Raw genomic sequence first — 18192 nt, forward strand, 5'->3', positions numbered from 1 at the left:
TGGCTGAATCTGAGACTCGAACCGGCGCAGACAAGCTCTTTATGTACAAGTCCGAGTATATACAAATTCTGTACAAGGACACATCATAGCCGATGATGTGTAGACCGACATGGCTGAATCAAGTCGAAAATGATCATCTGATACTTGAGGATATCAGCGAGACCACTTAGTGGGGAAATTCAAAGACGATTGTGCGCCGAAAGAAAATTGACAAATACGTGGGACTGCATCCCAAAATGTATTTTATCACGGTTAGTTCGGGTAAAAACATGAAACAATGCAAATGGATTGTGGGAAAGGATCTCAAGCACACCATGTGTTTGGAGTACCACTCGGAATGGCGCGATTGAATTCGTGGTCACGGTCAATCTGATAAATAGCAAAAAGAACGTCGCACTACTGCTTACCGATGCTGTAAGGTGCGTTTGTCCACGCTTGAAACCAAGCAATGGATTTTCCCCGATGATGTCACCACCTACGCGTACGGATACCACACTACTGCTAATCACCTAATCAGATTATACCTTGGTGGTAGTTCCGTATCCCTGAGAACTACATGCCAAAGTTCCCCTGGCACAAATACTCAGCTTGGTGGCTTTGCTGCTTGTTCACCAGCGGATGATAAATGATAGAGTGTTGGTTGCCTATGAATATTATTTATTTCCGAGATCTCAATAGACCATGCTGGGTCAGAAGCACGATGTCGTCCGCCTTATAACTCCTCCGGTGCATACAGATATGTATGTTGATATGTCCAAGACGAACCATCACTTTATGTTTTACTACAAACGTAGCAACAGCTTTGAGAAATTCTTTCCCCGGATACACCTGCAAAAGCCATGGCCATGTTAGTGGCGAACATGTATAGATAGGTTAAGCTAGTCTGAGACACTCGTTGAATATTTACAAGTCAGTGGTTCCGCGTACTTATATGTACGTATTCCACGTCCACGATCATTTGGGAAAAGCAAAAGATTAGCCTAGTAAATTTCGTTGGGGTTCTTTACAACAGAACATTTATGGGATTTTTTCCTTGGTGCTGGTAGGAAAGTGTGCCACAAAGCTTCTTTGGCAATCCATGCTCGAACAACCCCATGGTGACCTATTCTGATCTCGCTTATTTCTCAACGGCAGCTTCACCATTCTAAATAAGCGGAGACTATATTATATAGTGGCCAGTTTCTTATCAATTTTTGTTTTCTAAATTACAGTTTTACCTCCGATGATTGGACTTTGTGCACCGAGTGCAAATATTGCCTTCATGGTCTATCTGGGAATTCTTCATCCGACACCTAAACAAGTAATTGCATTCACCTTATGGATGCTGTCTACCTCTGCACTTTGTCGGGCACGGATATCACTTTCTCCTTTATATGCTAGATCGCGCCAGTTGCATGCAGCATCGACACGGTTTACAGGTTCTACTCGAACTTCGGTAAATTGTTTGAGCCCAGTCATATATTTAGCATTGTCCCCGACCTGCAATAATTTTATATGGGTCCTGGAGAGAGCCAAAGTTGCTTTTCGCGAGGGTATTCACTCTAAATTGTCTCGTTCACCTACGTTAACTCAAGAGGGACATCACCACCTGCGACTTTTATTACAAATGTAAATTTCTTTGCTCCACACCGAACTTAAGTGTCAGCAATCGCAGCTTGATCATGACGTGTTTTGAACCCGCGTTGGATTTTCAGTAAACGTTTTCGTGCGGCATCGCATACACTATGAAGTTATGATACAGTTGTACAAGAAATGATATTCAACATGGCATCGGAAAGAGAAAACATCTACGATGCTTTCATCAGCGTTCACTTCTCTGCGTAGGTAAAGCTCAGGCCATCCAAGCACAGGGACATGTTTCCAAACTCATTTCTAATCATTAACCCTGCTGAACTAATGTTGAATTTGATTATGCGATGGTTAATGTGATATCGGCTGCATGTTATTGCACCACCAGTTAACAAACAACCATGATATGATGATCTGGCATTTCACATGAGCGCTTGCGTCATCCTCGAGAAATCTACCACTGCCTTTTTTTACTCAATCGATGAAGCCCTTGCTGTTTACGACCTCGACCCTACCGGAAATAATTTGCTTTTGTGCGATGATGTGATGGCTTAATACCAAGACAACTCTGCGAGAATATTTTCGCAACACCGACATTATCTATGTAACACAGTGATGCACACATACAATATGCTGATGACATTTTGTGGCATTGACGTGCCTGATCTCCAGAATATTCATTGGACTTGGTGTGGCGCCGACCACACGAGATGAGTCTCCAAATATTTGAAGGTCACTCATAAACCATATAATTTCCACACTATTTAGTTGACCGGAGAACTGCAGAGCCGTATCGCCTAAAAAGCACGTGACCTAACTCCAGGACATGATTTCTAAAAAGCCAAGATGACCTAATTTATTATTAGTCTGTGTTAGAACAGCTCATCTGTTTACTGAGAGAGTGATTGCTAAATACCAAGAAGATTCATTCAAACATCGTATTGCATTCTCCTTAACGCATATTGGTATTCAATATCAAAGAATCATTTCGTAGAATTATGGATTCTTGGTTGTACTATCCGTCTTGGATGATTTATGTTGAAAAGATTGAATCATTTACTTAATTTAATCATTAGTTGGACTCACATTACTCTAACATTCATTTAAAGACTATTTTGATATATAATAGCTTTACGGGATTACTGTAAATTCATATAAAGACTATTTGGATGTATAGCTGTCACTTGATTACTGTGAATTCATTTAAAGACATTTTGGGATTATAACATAGTGATTCTTCTGTATTATTAATACATCATTACAATAACGATTATCATTTGTCATTTTAATCATTCATAATGACCTGAATGAATATTGCACACCTCCCAGCAGACACACATTGAAGGATGAACCGTCCAGCCTTTAGACACTGAGCCGGGCCAGCACCACTGGTTCCAATGAATGATGACTGAGTCAGCTAAATAAATACACAACTAAACCATGTAAAATACATTAGCCATAGACGCAAGCATGATGAAGTACAAACACCGGTATATATGTTACATATGCGTACACAAATTTTATCTGGTTAAACATTAAAACCGTTCACTATTAGTCTATATGAAATTACATGATTAGAAAATGCGTACATTTTAATCTCTCTATCTGCATGACATCGTGGGGTTTTGGCGTAAGTTAAGGGATAAATGATATTCTTGTACACTCACCCAGTTGACGAATCTAAAGAATCCTCACCCTCGGTATTATTTCGTTTTATGATGTGACAAACCTATATATCTCTTCGAACCGAACCTAAACATTGCACACGATAACAATGATTACATCTACATGTACATACCTTGATAAAGACTTTGTACATCTTAATCAGTTCATGGATACATCTTCATTTACTCACACTATGATGAGAAGGGAAATATTGCCGGCGAATATATACATATTTATTGTCTGCTTGGCGCAGCTTTGTACCGTACGATGTCAGACTGCTTGTGTAGATAAGAGTTCATGTAAGTGTACGTTTAAGGACGGCAGCGTTGTGGATCTCAGTAGTCTTGGAAACACAGACTCCACTCCAAGGTAAATCTACATGATGATCGAAAGAAGGAAGGTTGAGTAAAGGAAGAAGTAAGTGAGGAAGGTAAAATTGAGGAAGTGAAAAGGAAGGACTCATGGATAGATAGATCGATGAATGTTCGTGCATTATGTCTGCTTGTTTTCGTCTGCTTGCTTGTCTGTCTACTTGCTGTCTGTGTCTGTGTAGTTATATTGTAGAACTATCGACTGAACTGACCTCTGGGCATACTGATAGTTAACTAGCGCTTAACAGAAATTCAAATGATCCGCTGACTATTATAATTATCCAGCTTGTTTCGCACGTGACAAGTTTACACTAGATGCTACTCGGTTAAGAGACCAGTCATTATGAGCATGCGCGGGATGTATTATAATAAAAACGTCACATACAATTGAAATTTTTATAACTTCATCATCTCTCTCCCAATGTCAATGAAATTGTAAGCACATACATAAAAGTTCTCTTTTAATCGCCATCACCTTCTTTTCTCAAAGCGGCAAGGTACGTTGGCGAAAGAAACAGCTATGTTAATATGTGGGCGGAGCCTTCCCCAGAGATCTAATGGGTCAATTATCTATTATTGACAAATTTACTAATATGTTCTATATAAGATTCAATATATTTAGAAACTCTGCAGTTATTTAAGTATTTTGAAAAGAAGTTTTATGTACCGCCTCTAATTTCTTAAACTTCACGCTTAAATGCGGTTCTTCCCGTTCCAACCGACTGAAAATATAAATAATCTTTTTTAAATTGAACATACCCACTCTTATCTAAAATAATATTTTTTACTTATTTCTAATATGCATTGAAAACTGTTTGTGTAGTTGTTGTAGGTGATCTATATGACAAATAGCAGAGAATGAAAGCAATCAGACAAATACTTGGATGAAATGATTTGACTTCAAAATAAGTCGCCCAAACATTATTTTTCTAACTGAACTGTATATTTAATGTATTCCGAAACAGACTTCAATTTTAATAATGTCAATGGCAATATCAATTGATTTATCTTACATTAAAAGATATTATTTCAGGTAGAATTCTTGAAATTGTTCATATTAAACAAAACATCCAAAGGATACATTATTCTGAATCGTTTTTCTATCATAGAAGCTTTCCCTCCAAACCATGCGCGTATTCATGCTTTTAGGTCAACTTGATTGAATGGAAAAGCTCATAACATAAAACTCATCTGGACAAAAAAGCTCAAAAAATACATACTTCGCAGGTGTTCTTAAGCACATGCTTGGTTATAATACTTTAGAGTTGCCTTTGATATGGAACTTCATTGATTTAATTTATAATTTCTTATTATATGGGTATGATATTGTAAATTCTAATGTCTTTTAGGTTCAAAGATGTGGCTTCGATTGACAGGTATTTATATTCATATAACCCATGCTATGGGTTCAACGAGGAATCGATATGTACAGATGCATCGGTATTTTAACTAACTCTCTCTCTCTCTCTCTCTCTCTCTCTCTCTCTCTTTCTCTCTCTCTCTCTCTGATTAATCTATCTGGATTAATCACCTGTCAACCTTTAGCGAAAACATAAATATACAAATTGAAGGAGGCAATAAGTAATAGTAGATATATCAAGAGATTAAAAATAAAATCAATTTATCTAAAGATGACATTGAAAAATTATGGTGAAAAAGATGCCGATCAACAGATTAAATTATATACCTTTGTATTTCTTTATTAAGCGAATCATTGTCAAAGAAACACATGGTGAGATGTAAGAGTCGTATATATGTTGGCGAACAAATACAATCATCAGCAGTAGTTATCATGACAAGTACAAACACTAGACTTTTTTGAATTTCATCCATGTCATTCTGCTAAATTGTTAAGTTAGTACTACCAATAACATTTAAAACCGTTCTAAACACGTGACATATTTCATTATATATATATATATATATATATATATATATATATATATATATATATATATATATATATATATATATATATATATATATACCAAATTTAGTTACGAAAACGTAAATATGGGTATCGGACGGCACAGTTTTCCTGTTAGAGAACTAGTCTACTCGCTGGTGGTCGGTGGGGGGCTCTGAGGGGGTAACAAAATAGAGTATTACAAGATTCACTCATTGGCCACTACATGCATTTGACTTTCCCATTTTTATTTGTATTGATTTCAACTGATGTACTATAGTTGACAACAGAATATTTACATTTATTTTGATATCCTGTATTTAATTTCCTACTGTCAAAATGGCATATGGACTTTTGGTGCAAGGTTCTGTTATTAGTTGCATATCAGGGGTTTGTGTTGTTTAACAGAAAGCCCATTATAGCAATTCGACCTACTATCATACTGTGTTAGGGGGTGTGTGATGTATCTAGTGCAGTAGTGTAGTTGTAGTTAGTGCTTGCAGTTTCTGCTTCCAGTTGCTGCCACTGCCTATCCGCGAACATTCAGTGGCGAAAAGGGGAGTCGAATGCGTATGACTAACCCTGCCAGTACATAGCCTATCCGAGGTCAAGACTCCTGCGGTGCCTCCTCGTGGCAACACACTGTAACTGGGTATCATTCGATCCCAGACTAAATGAAGAGGAACTCGGAGCAGCAGTGGGCCACAGAGGTGTGCCGTGTAAGCCTACATGTGTGTGCACACGCCCTGGCGTCAAACCCACCACTTCCCCATTTATGGGTTAAAGAGAGACAAGTTTATGCACCTGTAGGCAAGGGCTCTACGGGAATTCCGCAAAATGCAGGGATCAATGGTAGGGAAAACAAGGATGAGGAAATTCAACAAAATGCTGATATGAAGAACTCCAAAATGTTCTTTACTACTATTAAAGCTGTTTATGGCCCATCCAGATGAGGATCCACCCCTCTAAGAAGATTCCACCACAGACATCAAAGACATAGAAGGGATAAAAGCAAGATGAAAGGTGCATTTTAGCCAGCTCCTCCATTGCCCATACACTGTCAATAGAACAACACTGCAACAAATCTATCAAAGACCAGTCTGTGAAGAGTTGGACTAGCTCTCATCTGAGGAGGAGGTATGGAAGGCCATTAAACAGATTAACTGTGGAGAGCACCAGGTAGAAATGGAATCCCTGCAGAGGTATTCACGGCTCTTGGCACAGAAGCATTTGCAGCTTTCCATGACATCCACGCCAGCATCTGGGACGAGGATGATGTACCTGCAGATCTACTACAAGATGTGATCATGATCTCACTGTACAAGAATAAAGACACTAGAGCTGACTAAAACGCTATGGAGGAATTGCTCTAGTCTCCATTGTAGGGAAGGTTCTTGCCCGCACTTTCCTGAATAGACTTGTCTCAACCATCTCAAAGGAACCATAGTGTTGATTCCGTCCCGGCCCAGCACAGTCGACATGATCTTCACTGTGTGGCAAATACTGTAGAAACCCATGGAACAGCACACGGATCTCTATACTTACGAGTCCTCAATAGGGCCAGTGTTCCTAACATTGAGGCATTCTATTGAAATCCCAGCTAAGATGGTCTGACCACGTAATTCTGATGGAGGAGACCAGAAAACCAATATGGTGAATTCAAGCTGGGAAAACGGAACCGAGGTCGCCCCAGGAAATGATACAAAAGAAACCACTAAATGTGACTTGAAATGGTGCCGGATCCAACCAAAAGAGCGGGAACTATCGGCCATGGACCGGTATACCAGGCGCACGTTCATCGCAAAGATTGTTGAACTAGTGGAGGACCGGCGCCAACGCCTCACAATTGCGTAATAAAAACGACATATATTAGCATTCCAGACATCACGTCTACCGACTTCCCATCCCCAACCTGTCTGCATCAAACTTTGTACTCAGGAGCTACATACGTAGTCACCGTGTGTCACACAACCAGTGTCGTCATCGGACACGATCAACAACCAAAGATACATAATGAGCTCTATTTATATAACTTTTGGTATCGTCATTAGCAACGGCTGATTAAGTACAGTATCAACAATTTCAAACGCAAAACTCAACAGGCACATGATGATATCAGGCGATACTTTGACGGGGACTCTTAATATGTCGGCACAACAAATAAAAAGAATGTGGTCACGCATTCAAATAACAAAAATTAGGTCAACAAAGAATACGAGACCAAATATGCCAGCGCGAAAGTACTGCTGATAGAAATGAACAATAACTTTCTCTGAAGAGTACGTACTTTCTGCAGGACACGGTTTAGTTCAGCGATCGTTGACAATCATATGCTGCTCTCCTGCAACATGTGTGCTGCCACGGTCTAGAGGAACCATAGGAATATTGCCAGCAGAAAAATTATAAATTTGCTCGTGCCTGTTCTTGATAGTGAGGCAAGAAATAAGAAATATGTTGAAGATAATGGCTCGTTACATTATCATTATAACATACATGTGCTGCACACTACTTTCCTGGATAAAATACAAACATCTGAATGAAACATTGCATACCCAGGTAAAGCTAGGAAGCAACAAAAAAAGTAAGAAACAATGAATTCAAGCAGCATCTGATATCATCTTAGTACACGTTTCGTGACACCATCTTTTCAGGTATAACGCAACTGAATGCACTCCGATACCTTTTAAAGAACTTTACACTTGGAAAAGATGCTGTCAATGATATTTATATTTCAGAGAAACATACTGATGATGCCAACCTCAACCATAAGCCCTACGAAAATAGTGAATTTATATGTGTGTACGATTTTTTTACGTAGCTATATATATACAAAAATCAGTCATATCGCAACGATGTCTGCAGTTTGGCTGTTTATAGTGACGTATAGCACTGGTAGATCATGCCGCGGACATGTGGCATCACGTCCCACCCAGTCACATTATCCTGACACCAGGCCAACCAGTCCTAACAGTAACCTCTTAATGCTGAGCGTCTAGAGAGGCAGCTGTTAGTATCATTTTTATAAGTCTTTGGTATGGCTCCAAATATTCCAAAGTGCAATGTGATAAAATAATGGGGACGCTATCAGCAATGTTTCTAATGTTGGTTTTTTTTTGTGTTGTTGACATCAATTCCGTTGGCAGTTAGTGCTACAGGTGTTGAATCAAACTGTGACTTTTCTGAGTGGCGCTGCATTCAACATGGATGATATTCTCAAAGAATGCAAGGTCGTTGACAATATTGTTATCGAACTAAGCCTAATGTGCCTTGGCAAATACGAACAAATGTATGCAAACAAAAGATCAGCACCTTAGCTCTCATGATAAGAGCATTGAAACTTATGATAATGCTGCTGGCGAATAAACTTGGTCCCGTCGATACTGGTCATGACTAAATCATATAAGGATTTCTTGCCACAAAGTACCACATATTTTCTTTTGAAATCCGATAAATTATTTTGAGAGTTTCACTGACAAACTTGAATGCACTATTTAATGATCCGATATCTTGTATTATACAGATCACGTCTTCTATATTCCAGCCAAGAAGAAATTTTCCTTTTTGAAAAAGTTTTCAAGGCAAGACAGCAAGTAGCTTACATTCAAGATACTACTTAGTGATGTAAAGTAGACCGTATGATGTTATGAATAAACTTCTAAACCTGATAATTTGCCAACCAGCAAAACCCCCCAAAATAATGTTTTAACTTTGTTCTCTCTCATATATATATATATATATATATATATATATATATATATATATATATATATATATATATATATATATATATATATATATATATATATATATATATATATATATATATCTGTGTGTGTGTACGAGACTAAGATGCCCTGCACGCAGGCATGGCACAAAATTGTTCAATCGTATTTCAGGTTTGTCTAACCATTCCTAGTACTAATCCACCGCAGAAGTATTTGATAGCCAAACCAAGTGATGGATCGTTTCAAACTGATCCGGGCAGTAAGAAATTGGCCCTGTATTATTTCAAGCAAGATGCTGGGTACGTCTTCTTTGTAGGAAGTTTCGCATCGCATTTAGTATAGTACTCTCTGGTTTAAAGATGAGATCGACGCAGACTGAGTGTAAGATCAAGGTCTATACAATCGAGTGTTTCCAACAGGTCTCGCTCATGTCTTTTTCTTCATCTTTCGAATAAATATAGCCTCTATGCTGTTAAAACGACCGGCACTGTTTGTGTATGAGTTATAAACGTAAAATTGTTTATAATGTATTTCAGATAAGGTAAAAAGTATTTGTGCCAAAGTAACAAAAAAAGTCCTTGCTTAACTTATGTACTCAGCAAAATAGTATTACAGTCTGACGGTTAGAAAGACTTTCCTACAGAATAAAAAATAACTATATTGTTGTATATATGTGTGTGTCTGAGTGCTTTTGAAGTACTCTGTCTAACGTGCCATCCAATCAGCGACGTTGCCAAATATTATTAAGCTCATTTTCACCGTTACAATCATTTATAAAAACATTTACCAGACTTTCAGATGGCAAAGATCTCACTGAGCAAGCTACAGGTCTGCTTGAATTAGACCAATATTTTTATTCCTTTTTCTTTGAATGGAAAAAACTTGGCAGAGTCATTACATTTTCAAATTGGAGTAGCAGTAGCTAAGTGATTAGTGTGCTGGACTTACTACCGGATGGGTGATGGCTTAAAACCTGTCCAGACCACACCATGTGGGCCCCTAAAGTCTGTTTCCTGGATATTAACTTTGCTCCAATTCCCTCAACACAATATAATCTGCCATTCTGCCTTATCAAAACTGTCTCCATTCTAATGGAGACGATCCCATATTTTAATTTCACAAAGGCTCTACACTCTTATAGTAAAAGTTTCAATATTTTTATGAAAATTTTAAAAAATTCTACGTTCATAACTTATTCTAATTTCTATCATTAATACTGACATTTTGTATGTAATAATTCTAGAATATCGTCTATAAATTAATGTGAGGAGTATGTTCGTAATATTGGAATAGCATTATTTTCTAATGGTTTTGCAAAGTATAATCTTTTTCCATGTAAAGGAGAGAGAATATAGCAAAAATAACACGTGAGCTTGCCTCGAATTCTCAAACATTTTCTGCACAAGACTCAAGATCGAATATAAAAACCATAAGAATTGGTTTGACATTTGGAGTAAATTTAAGTTACTGAAATTTGGCAGTCTTGGTAATTGATTTAAATTTCAAGAAATCGTGAAATCTCTTTGATCTTTAACTTTTGTCTACCTCAAGTTACATTATGTCAAAGTTTCAGACAATGATCAAAGAAATTACCATCTTGTGTGTGTGTGTGTGTGTGTGTGATTTGGACTTTTACGTAGCTATAACAATTTTTCAGTCATATCGCTACGATGTCTGTAGCGTGGCAGTTTATAGTGATGTCTAGCACTGGGGCATCATGTCCCACCCAGTCACATTATCGTGACACCAGGTCGACCAGTCCTAACAGTAACCTCTTAATGCTGAGCGCCAAGCGAGGCAGCTGTCAGTACCATTTTTGTAAGTCTTTTGTATGACTCGGCCGAGGATCGAACCCACGACCTCCCGCATCCGAGACGGACGCTCTAACCACTAGGCCACCGGAGCGGTTATGACCATCTTGCTTTGAACGTTTATAAAATAAGTACCCAGGAGACATGGTTGTTAAATACCATTGTTATGTTTACAGTGAGCAAACATTTAGAAATTATACTTAAATCATTCGAAGCTCCTCGGAGCGGCCAGCTGGTACATAATCGACGTCTGCAATATCCGATGCAAGGCGTTTGAGATAGATGTTTGTAGCAGTACATGCATAACTGTACGCTCTCCCACATATCGAACATCCATGACGTAGGCGGTTGCATATGTGTTTGTGGCGTACGAGCACCCCGAGTGGACCTTTGCAGGAATACGTTTTCCTTTCGCTCAGGTAATGTTGTAGTAGAATCACATTTTCATTTCCAATATATATGGCCCATGTCGTTTATCCAACTTGAAAAAATCGACCACCCCTGCATTTTGGTGGTTTTCATGGCCTGTATATTTGTCCTTTCTGGCCTGTGCGGTCGTGCTGGTGTCGGAATAAATTGATGCTCTACTGTTACTAGTCTCCGCAAGCTTCACGTGAGCTTCCAACGGAGGTAGTTGAAAAAGTAGCCAAAATGTGTTGTCGACTTGGAACGGATTTTGTTATAACCTTATTTTGCGGGTATACGCGCGGGCTCACGTGTGTGTAAGTGTGATGTAAGGAAAAAGTCAAGGGTGGTAGAAGGCTTTGATCGAGGACAGTAACAAAAATCCAAACCTGCTATTATCATACTACTTATGCAATGATGTCTCTGGACCTATGAATGATAGTAAAATTTACAGACAAACCGACCAAAAGAAAGGGCAAAGAGAAAGATGAGGATAAAAACAATCGTATGGTCAGTAACAATGTTAAAGCATAATAATGACTTAGATCAAATGTAAGTAAATTTAAATGTTTGAATTATCTCTTGCTAGTTCGTCATTTCGCTCATTCTATACTCCGCACTAGTTAAATTCGCCGCGATGTTAAAGAATTGAACCATACAGTGCTTAAAAGTGCTTTATTTTCTCCACTTAAAATAAATTTCATGTTTAAATCAAAAGTTTTCCTTTATTTATTTAATCAAAATGAATGAAAATAGACGTTCAAAAGAAGAAAGAAAATAAGCAACTTATAAATTTGCAAACAGTGTTGTGAATACTTGCAATCAGTGCAGAACTACATTTTGTAGCAGACACACTGGATAGAGATGTAAATAGTTCACTTATTCCATCAATACGCAAGGTTTTTGTAATTAATTAAGCTGCAAATGTAAGTGTGCTTGTTTGTGATAAAATTACAATATTTGTAAAGTATTACGCTGCAAGCATCGTTAACTTTAAATGAAAAAATTATACATCTCGTGGAATATCTCAAATTTAAATTTAACGAGAAAAGTGTTCCATGCATCATGTTTTAGTTTTTGTTGAGGGTGGTGGGGGGGGGGGTTGCCGTCAAGAGGCGTTTGGTCAACAAATTTGAATGAGGACATAATAATAACTGAATACTAGATGAATTTGTTATCACTACGACCGTCAAGGATTGAAAGCAATTAGTTTTGAAAAGATAAAAATCCAGATATATCATTCATAAATACATGCCCTCTGTACATAGGGAATTATTCACGCCAAAGTAGAAATTAAAAGATAGCCTGAAATAAACCCTAAACAGCATTGAATATGGTGAGAAAAATGCTCAATGATGATCTTAATGTAACACTTTATATAATTTCAGATTACCTGTGATAGTAGATCTAATATGTGATGAGAAGGCGCACGAACCTTTATTCAAGGCAAACGGAATTCAGATGTCAATCGCCTATGTAATTGCCAGACTGCTACGAGCTAGAAAAATACTTATTTTATCATTCTTTAGTAGAAGTTGTAATTCATGCTGATCGCAATGTTATAACCGAATTTTAATGATAGGATCGTATGCCACTCTTGATTTTGCCTCATAAGAGAAAAATCTGAGGTCAATGGTGAATTAAGTACCAAAGCCCTTAATCGTAAGCCTCATATCAATATTGGTAGATTATTCGTTTATTCTTTATTTAACAGTATAACAAAACTGAATGAGACTGACTTGTGTTGCTAAGATGATTCGATGAAGTTTAGTAATAGATATTGCTCAACGTCATACGAAATTATTAATCTTGGCGATGTACTACACTTTTATTATTATTTAAGGTTGCAACGTTACAATTCAAGCTCTTTCAGTACTGTTTGCAAATAGAACCGCATCTCACTTTAAAGGCTCTTCATTCCGATATCAAAACAAACCAAACTACTCATTGTAGTGCTATTTGACAGACTGGGTTTACAGCTCATTTGCATCTGGTGGATTTCTAATCTATGTGTGGCCTTTCAGTGACAATACACCGGGTGTCAACCATAAGTGTGGTAATAAGGATACTTTAAACAACACATTGAGGGAATGGGTATGATTCTACTAAAAAATGACATCAACACAAAATCATTGGACTTTTATGTCTTGTCTATACAACTTTCGAATACTTTGTGAATTGTCTGATGAGATAAAGAATTATTTTTTCTTTGCAAAATGAATTTTTAAATCTGAAATGGACGATACAGTACGTTAAATGAACACAATTTTAGGCCACAAATTTACGCTTATTTCGTTCGTGAACAGAGGATAAAGGTGGGAGGAAAATATTATTTTTTTCTAGAGTAGACCATTTTTAAGATAAATCGACAAGAATATTTAATGCCATGGTAAACGCTTTCTTTTTGTGATGGATTTGATCCCATCAGCCACCATACCTCTTTGTTTGCGACTTTATCTTCTTTTTTATGTCATAGGGCTTATTTTAGTGTGAAAAGAACTGCGGCAGAAACGTTATTTTATTTTCCAGAACAGAGAACTTAATTAGTTGTATTGGACTTGAAAAAGGAATATGTAAATATAAACTGTAAAACTGTACCCTTACATTGCGTCCTATGCTTGACAAAATTCCTCATTTTGAAGATGGATGCGTATAGTTCTCTTTAAGAGTTAAGTGTATAAATCACATCAATCGGATTTTTATACTGATTATTTCGTTTTCAGTTGAGCTTAACCTCCAAATGTGCATGTATTGACGGCTGCAAAATTACTGGTAGCATCAGTGCTGGAACAGTGCTTTGCATAATGTAATCTCTCTCTCTCTCTCTCTCTCTCTCTCTCTCTCTCACACACACACACACACACGCCAGAAGAAAGTAGACTCTCCTCTGGTTTTTAATTTCGTCTATTCTACTTTGTTTTTGTAGTCTTTTAATAGTTCTTGTATCTTTCTGTGATTTTGGTCCCTCATTTTTTTGCTACTCTTCTTTTATTGGTTAATGTTCATTCTCTCGCTTGTTTTCTCATTCATTCATCCCCCTCTCTCACTCGCTCACGCAATCAATTACTTAACTTTTCACTTATTATTTACTAAACCCACATTTGCACACATATCTATTGCAAGGTCTGGTTGGTGACAATTAAAACAATCTCCAATATGACAACCAGCTACTCCGCCTAAACTAATGGTCTTAACGACATGGGTTTTCCCTAAATACTTCTTATAATCTCTGATTGGTCCTGAGTGAAAATGGTGCTGATCTGACAATCAGAAATGATCACTGTGGCGGCCATCTTGAAAATAGTTTTTATATTCTCTTTGTCTGAATTTCTAGGTATAACATGGAGTTTTAACTTGACGAGTTTATAAAATGTCTGGTTAATAAAAATGTGCCCGATCGCTTATTCAATATTAGGATGTGGGTACGTCATGATATTGAGACATGTTCAGTAGTCTTCTGCGCATGATGTTTCAATGTCAGAAAGAATGATAGAGAATTTTATACTCCATTCATATGTACATTTTGAACATGTTAACTCGGGTATGTATGAAATATTTTAAATCCAATTTTGAATTTACTTTTTCTTAAGAATCTCAAAGCTGGTTTCCATAGTCACCAGTTAAAATGAATAAAAGGGCAGCTGAAACAGATTCATCCACAGTATATTGGACGTGAAATTCCTACGCCTCTCAACCGGGTGAATCCAGATTATATAAATTAAACTTGATTGACCAAATTATACTAGACAGTCATCAATTTGCTTTTCTTGCTTAAACTCTTGAAAATCGCAAAGAAGGTAGGTTACATAGCAAAGAGGGCTATATAATTTATTTTGCCAAATTCCTCTTTCTGAATCACTTAAAAATTTAAATGATGTTTATCATCATCCCTTGCAGATAAACAAGAAGATTTATAAAACACATTGGTATGATAAATTACATGGTATGGTGTTTAGGAAAGCACGTCTCTAACGCCGAAGCGATTCAACAAAACAAAAACCAGAGATATAGTTAAGGGAAAAGATATACAACAACACACGGTGACTCAGTATATGATGTGGTTGATTTTTAATCAGAATAACTCTAAGATCATTGTACGCCTGCAAATACTTAAAACATATTGAATAATGCAACAAAAATTAAAGTACCAGGTCCAAATTATAGCCAGTTGGTTTGTTGATAATACCTGCAGAAAGCGTATTATGCTGAATGTTTTATGTCATTGTAAATGGTTCCCAAAGAACGATTATAAGATACCTTTACTATGATCCTGAAAGTTCAGTTGTTTACACAAATATCAATCAATCAACTGTGGCAACACATTTAGCCTGAAAAAAACTCACAAAGAACAAAGTCATCAAAGTAATCGTTAGGTTTACCACTGGTCCACCATCTACAATAAATCTTGTAGAGGTTTGTAGAACTAATCAATTCAGTTTATTTTCCAATGTCATAAGCAACTACCTGATAGCTTCAGACTATTACCGGAGAACACTGTCACTCCATAAAAGAAAACAACCTGAAAATGAACACCTGAAGAAGACAACTCTATTATATACAAAATGCTCCAATCAAGATAGATACTACAATATACTCATTACCTGAACACAAAAATACGTTTCTTGTCTAACTGTTGAAAGCAATGGCAGTCTATATTTTGTATTGTAGAGAATAGATTTTATTGTTCGTTACTTCGGCTTTTAAGGCGAATTCGAAACCAATATATTCAACTATAACAGTAACAAAATGAAATTGCAAGTGTTACGATTTCCGTTTTATAAAAAATAACATCACGAAATACGCAAATAAAGCTAAGGACTGGACTACTGCAGATTGTGACAACGAAGAAAGGGTTGATACGGAATTTTTGAAGTACAATTCAAAAGTCAAAATCACCTTCAGTAAAAATTTACAAATGCACTTAACCAGCTACTATTCTAAACTATTAGGTCTCAATAGGTAGAGAAATATACAAGTATCTACTAAATCGTATGTAAACTTCGTGGTCTGAAACCCAAACTTTAAATATTTTCCTTGATATGTTGATTGGAACAATCTTTCTTAGATGTCCTCCTAAGTTCCTGTCTATACCAATTGAGACACATGATTTCTATATTTGTGACACTTCCAAGATCTTGTCTTTTTGCAGATTTCTTTCATTGATGGTGGCCTACCTAATAGGTGGAATGTTCTATATGAAAGTCCGTACGAAAGCAAGTGGATTGCAGTTGATTCCAAATTTTGAATTCTGGAAAACTGTACCAGGGCTAATAAAGGTAGTATTTTTAATGTTTCTGGTCAATAGTATCTTTAGAGTAACGTAGTTGTAACCAGGCCCGTTTTTTTTCATCAATGAAATACGTTTTTATTGTTAAATATCTTTTTGTGATTGTCAGTGTCACCCTCATCTTTGTTTATAGCAATCCACTTAATTCTATAAAATAATATTTAATAAAAAATTAACATTTATAATATTATTTTACTTAAGCTGTACTTATACAATACAGTTGTGTTTATAGAATGGATGTTACCATACATTTAGTGATGGTATTGGGTGTCCTTTGGACATGGTTACTCTATAACATTTATTAACCAGAAGCCCTTAAAAGTTGGGGTCTGTGTTTTACTGTTATTTAGTTACATATCATGCCTTTAAATACTCGCTTATACGACGAGTCCAACAGCAAATAACACAGATCCTGAATCGCCGCACAATGTGCCGCCAGATATAGCCTCTTTTTGTTCTACTTTGTACTCCAAACAGGCTACATAGACCCAGATGTGACGGCACATTATGCGACGGCAAATCTGGGTCTGTGTAGTTTGCTGTTGGATAAAACTTATTAGGGAGTATAGACGTTAACAGTATTTTCTCCTTGAATATGCAAGTTAAATCTTCTAGTTTATGGTACCTTGTTTATTTTCTGTGCTCCTCAAAAGATAAAAATATGGCAATAATTTATTTCAATTTCACATTGACTTAGTACACATCTTAATTTATACATTTTACGGCTTTATTTGAATTTGAATAACTATATGGACACATCATTCAGTCATTAAATAAAAATTATTAATCTTATGATTGGTTGAACGATTGAGATATGTATGGCTACATGAACAATTTTTACAAGAGTGAGCTATTCACTCAGTCATCGATCGATCGATACATTATAGACTTTACTAGAATATAACTTCTTTTCTTTCAGGATGGCGTCAATTTCACTGTCTTTCGGGCCTTTCGTCGTGCGATCTATCAGAAAATATGAACAATCATGTTCTGGTATAAATGTATTCGAATTGTCATAAAAATTAATAATTTTTTCCTCGGATTACTCTTTTATCATTTGCCTGACATCTTCTTGTACAATTCAAAATAAACCTATGCGTTGTGAAAATTCTTTATTTTTATTGTTTTAATTTTTGCATTCCATTTCCTGATGTCAGGAATTTTCTCTATCACAAACTTTAAAATGGGCTTCAAAATGTTTATATTCAACAAATCTAATCAATATAACTGTAGAAGACCCAAAATTTACAATGGGCTTCACGTACAGTTGTTGAAAATTTACTGTTTTGCTCCAGCGGTTTCCATTTATATGGAGTTAGGTAAAATAAAATATTTGCAACTATCATCCTGAATTCGAGGTGCATAGATACAACACATGAAAATATTTTTAACTGGGGGTTGGAGTGAATTTTCTCTTTAAAACGTATTTGTTAACTTTTAAAAGCGGTAGATT

The 18192-nt window shown here is 36.6% G+C and overlaps 1 protein-coding gene across 1 annotated transcript; it reads left to right on the forward strand.

Moving 5' to 3' along the window:
• Positions 1-3356: 3356 nt before the first annotated feature.
• LOC149776588 (uncharacterized) lies at positions 3357-17819 on the forward strand. The gene is made up of 7 exons (XM_089942465.1): positions 3357-3603; positions 4955-5045; positions 9408-9535; positions 12841-12928; positions 14176-14258; positions 16602-16728; positions 17659-17819. The coding sequence occupies exons 1-7, from the start codon at positions 3401-3403 to the stop codon at positions 17716-17718; spliced, it is 780 nt and encodes a 259-aa protein (XP_089798591.1). The 5' UTR covers positions 3357-3400; the 3' UTR covers positions 17719-17819.
• The last annotated feature ends 373 nt before the right edge of the window (positions 17820-18192 follow it).

Source organism: Sinohyriopsis cumingii, chromosome 18, assembly GCF_028554795.1.
Source record: "Sinohyriopsis cumingii isolate HCF-2022 chromosome 18, ASM2855479v2, whole genome shotgun sequence".
Taxonomy (NCBI): domain Eukaryota; kingdom Metazoa; phylum Mollusca; class Bivalvia; order Unionida; family Unionidae; genus Sinohyriopsis; species Sinohyriopsis cumingii.

Coding starts and splice junctions, on each gene's coding strand:
- LOC149776588 (XM_089942465.1), top strand. CDS start 3,401: ATGGATACATCTTCATTTACTCACACTATGATGAGAAGGGAAATATTG. Junction 9,536..12,840: donor TATTTCAAGCAAGATGCTGG/GTACGTCTTCTT, acceptor ATATAATTTCAG/ATTACCTGTGATAGTAGATC. Junction 12,929..14,175: donor TTCAGATGTCAATCGCCTAT/GTAATTGCCAGA, acceptor TTTCGTTTTCAG/TTGAGCTTAACCTCCAAATG.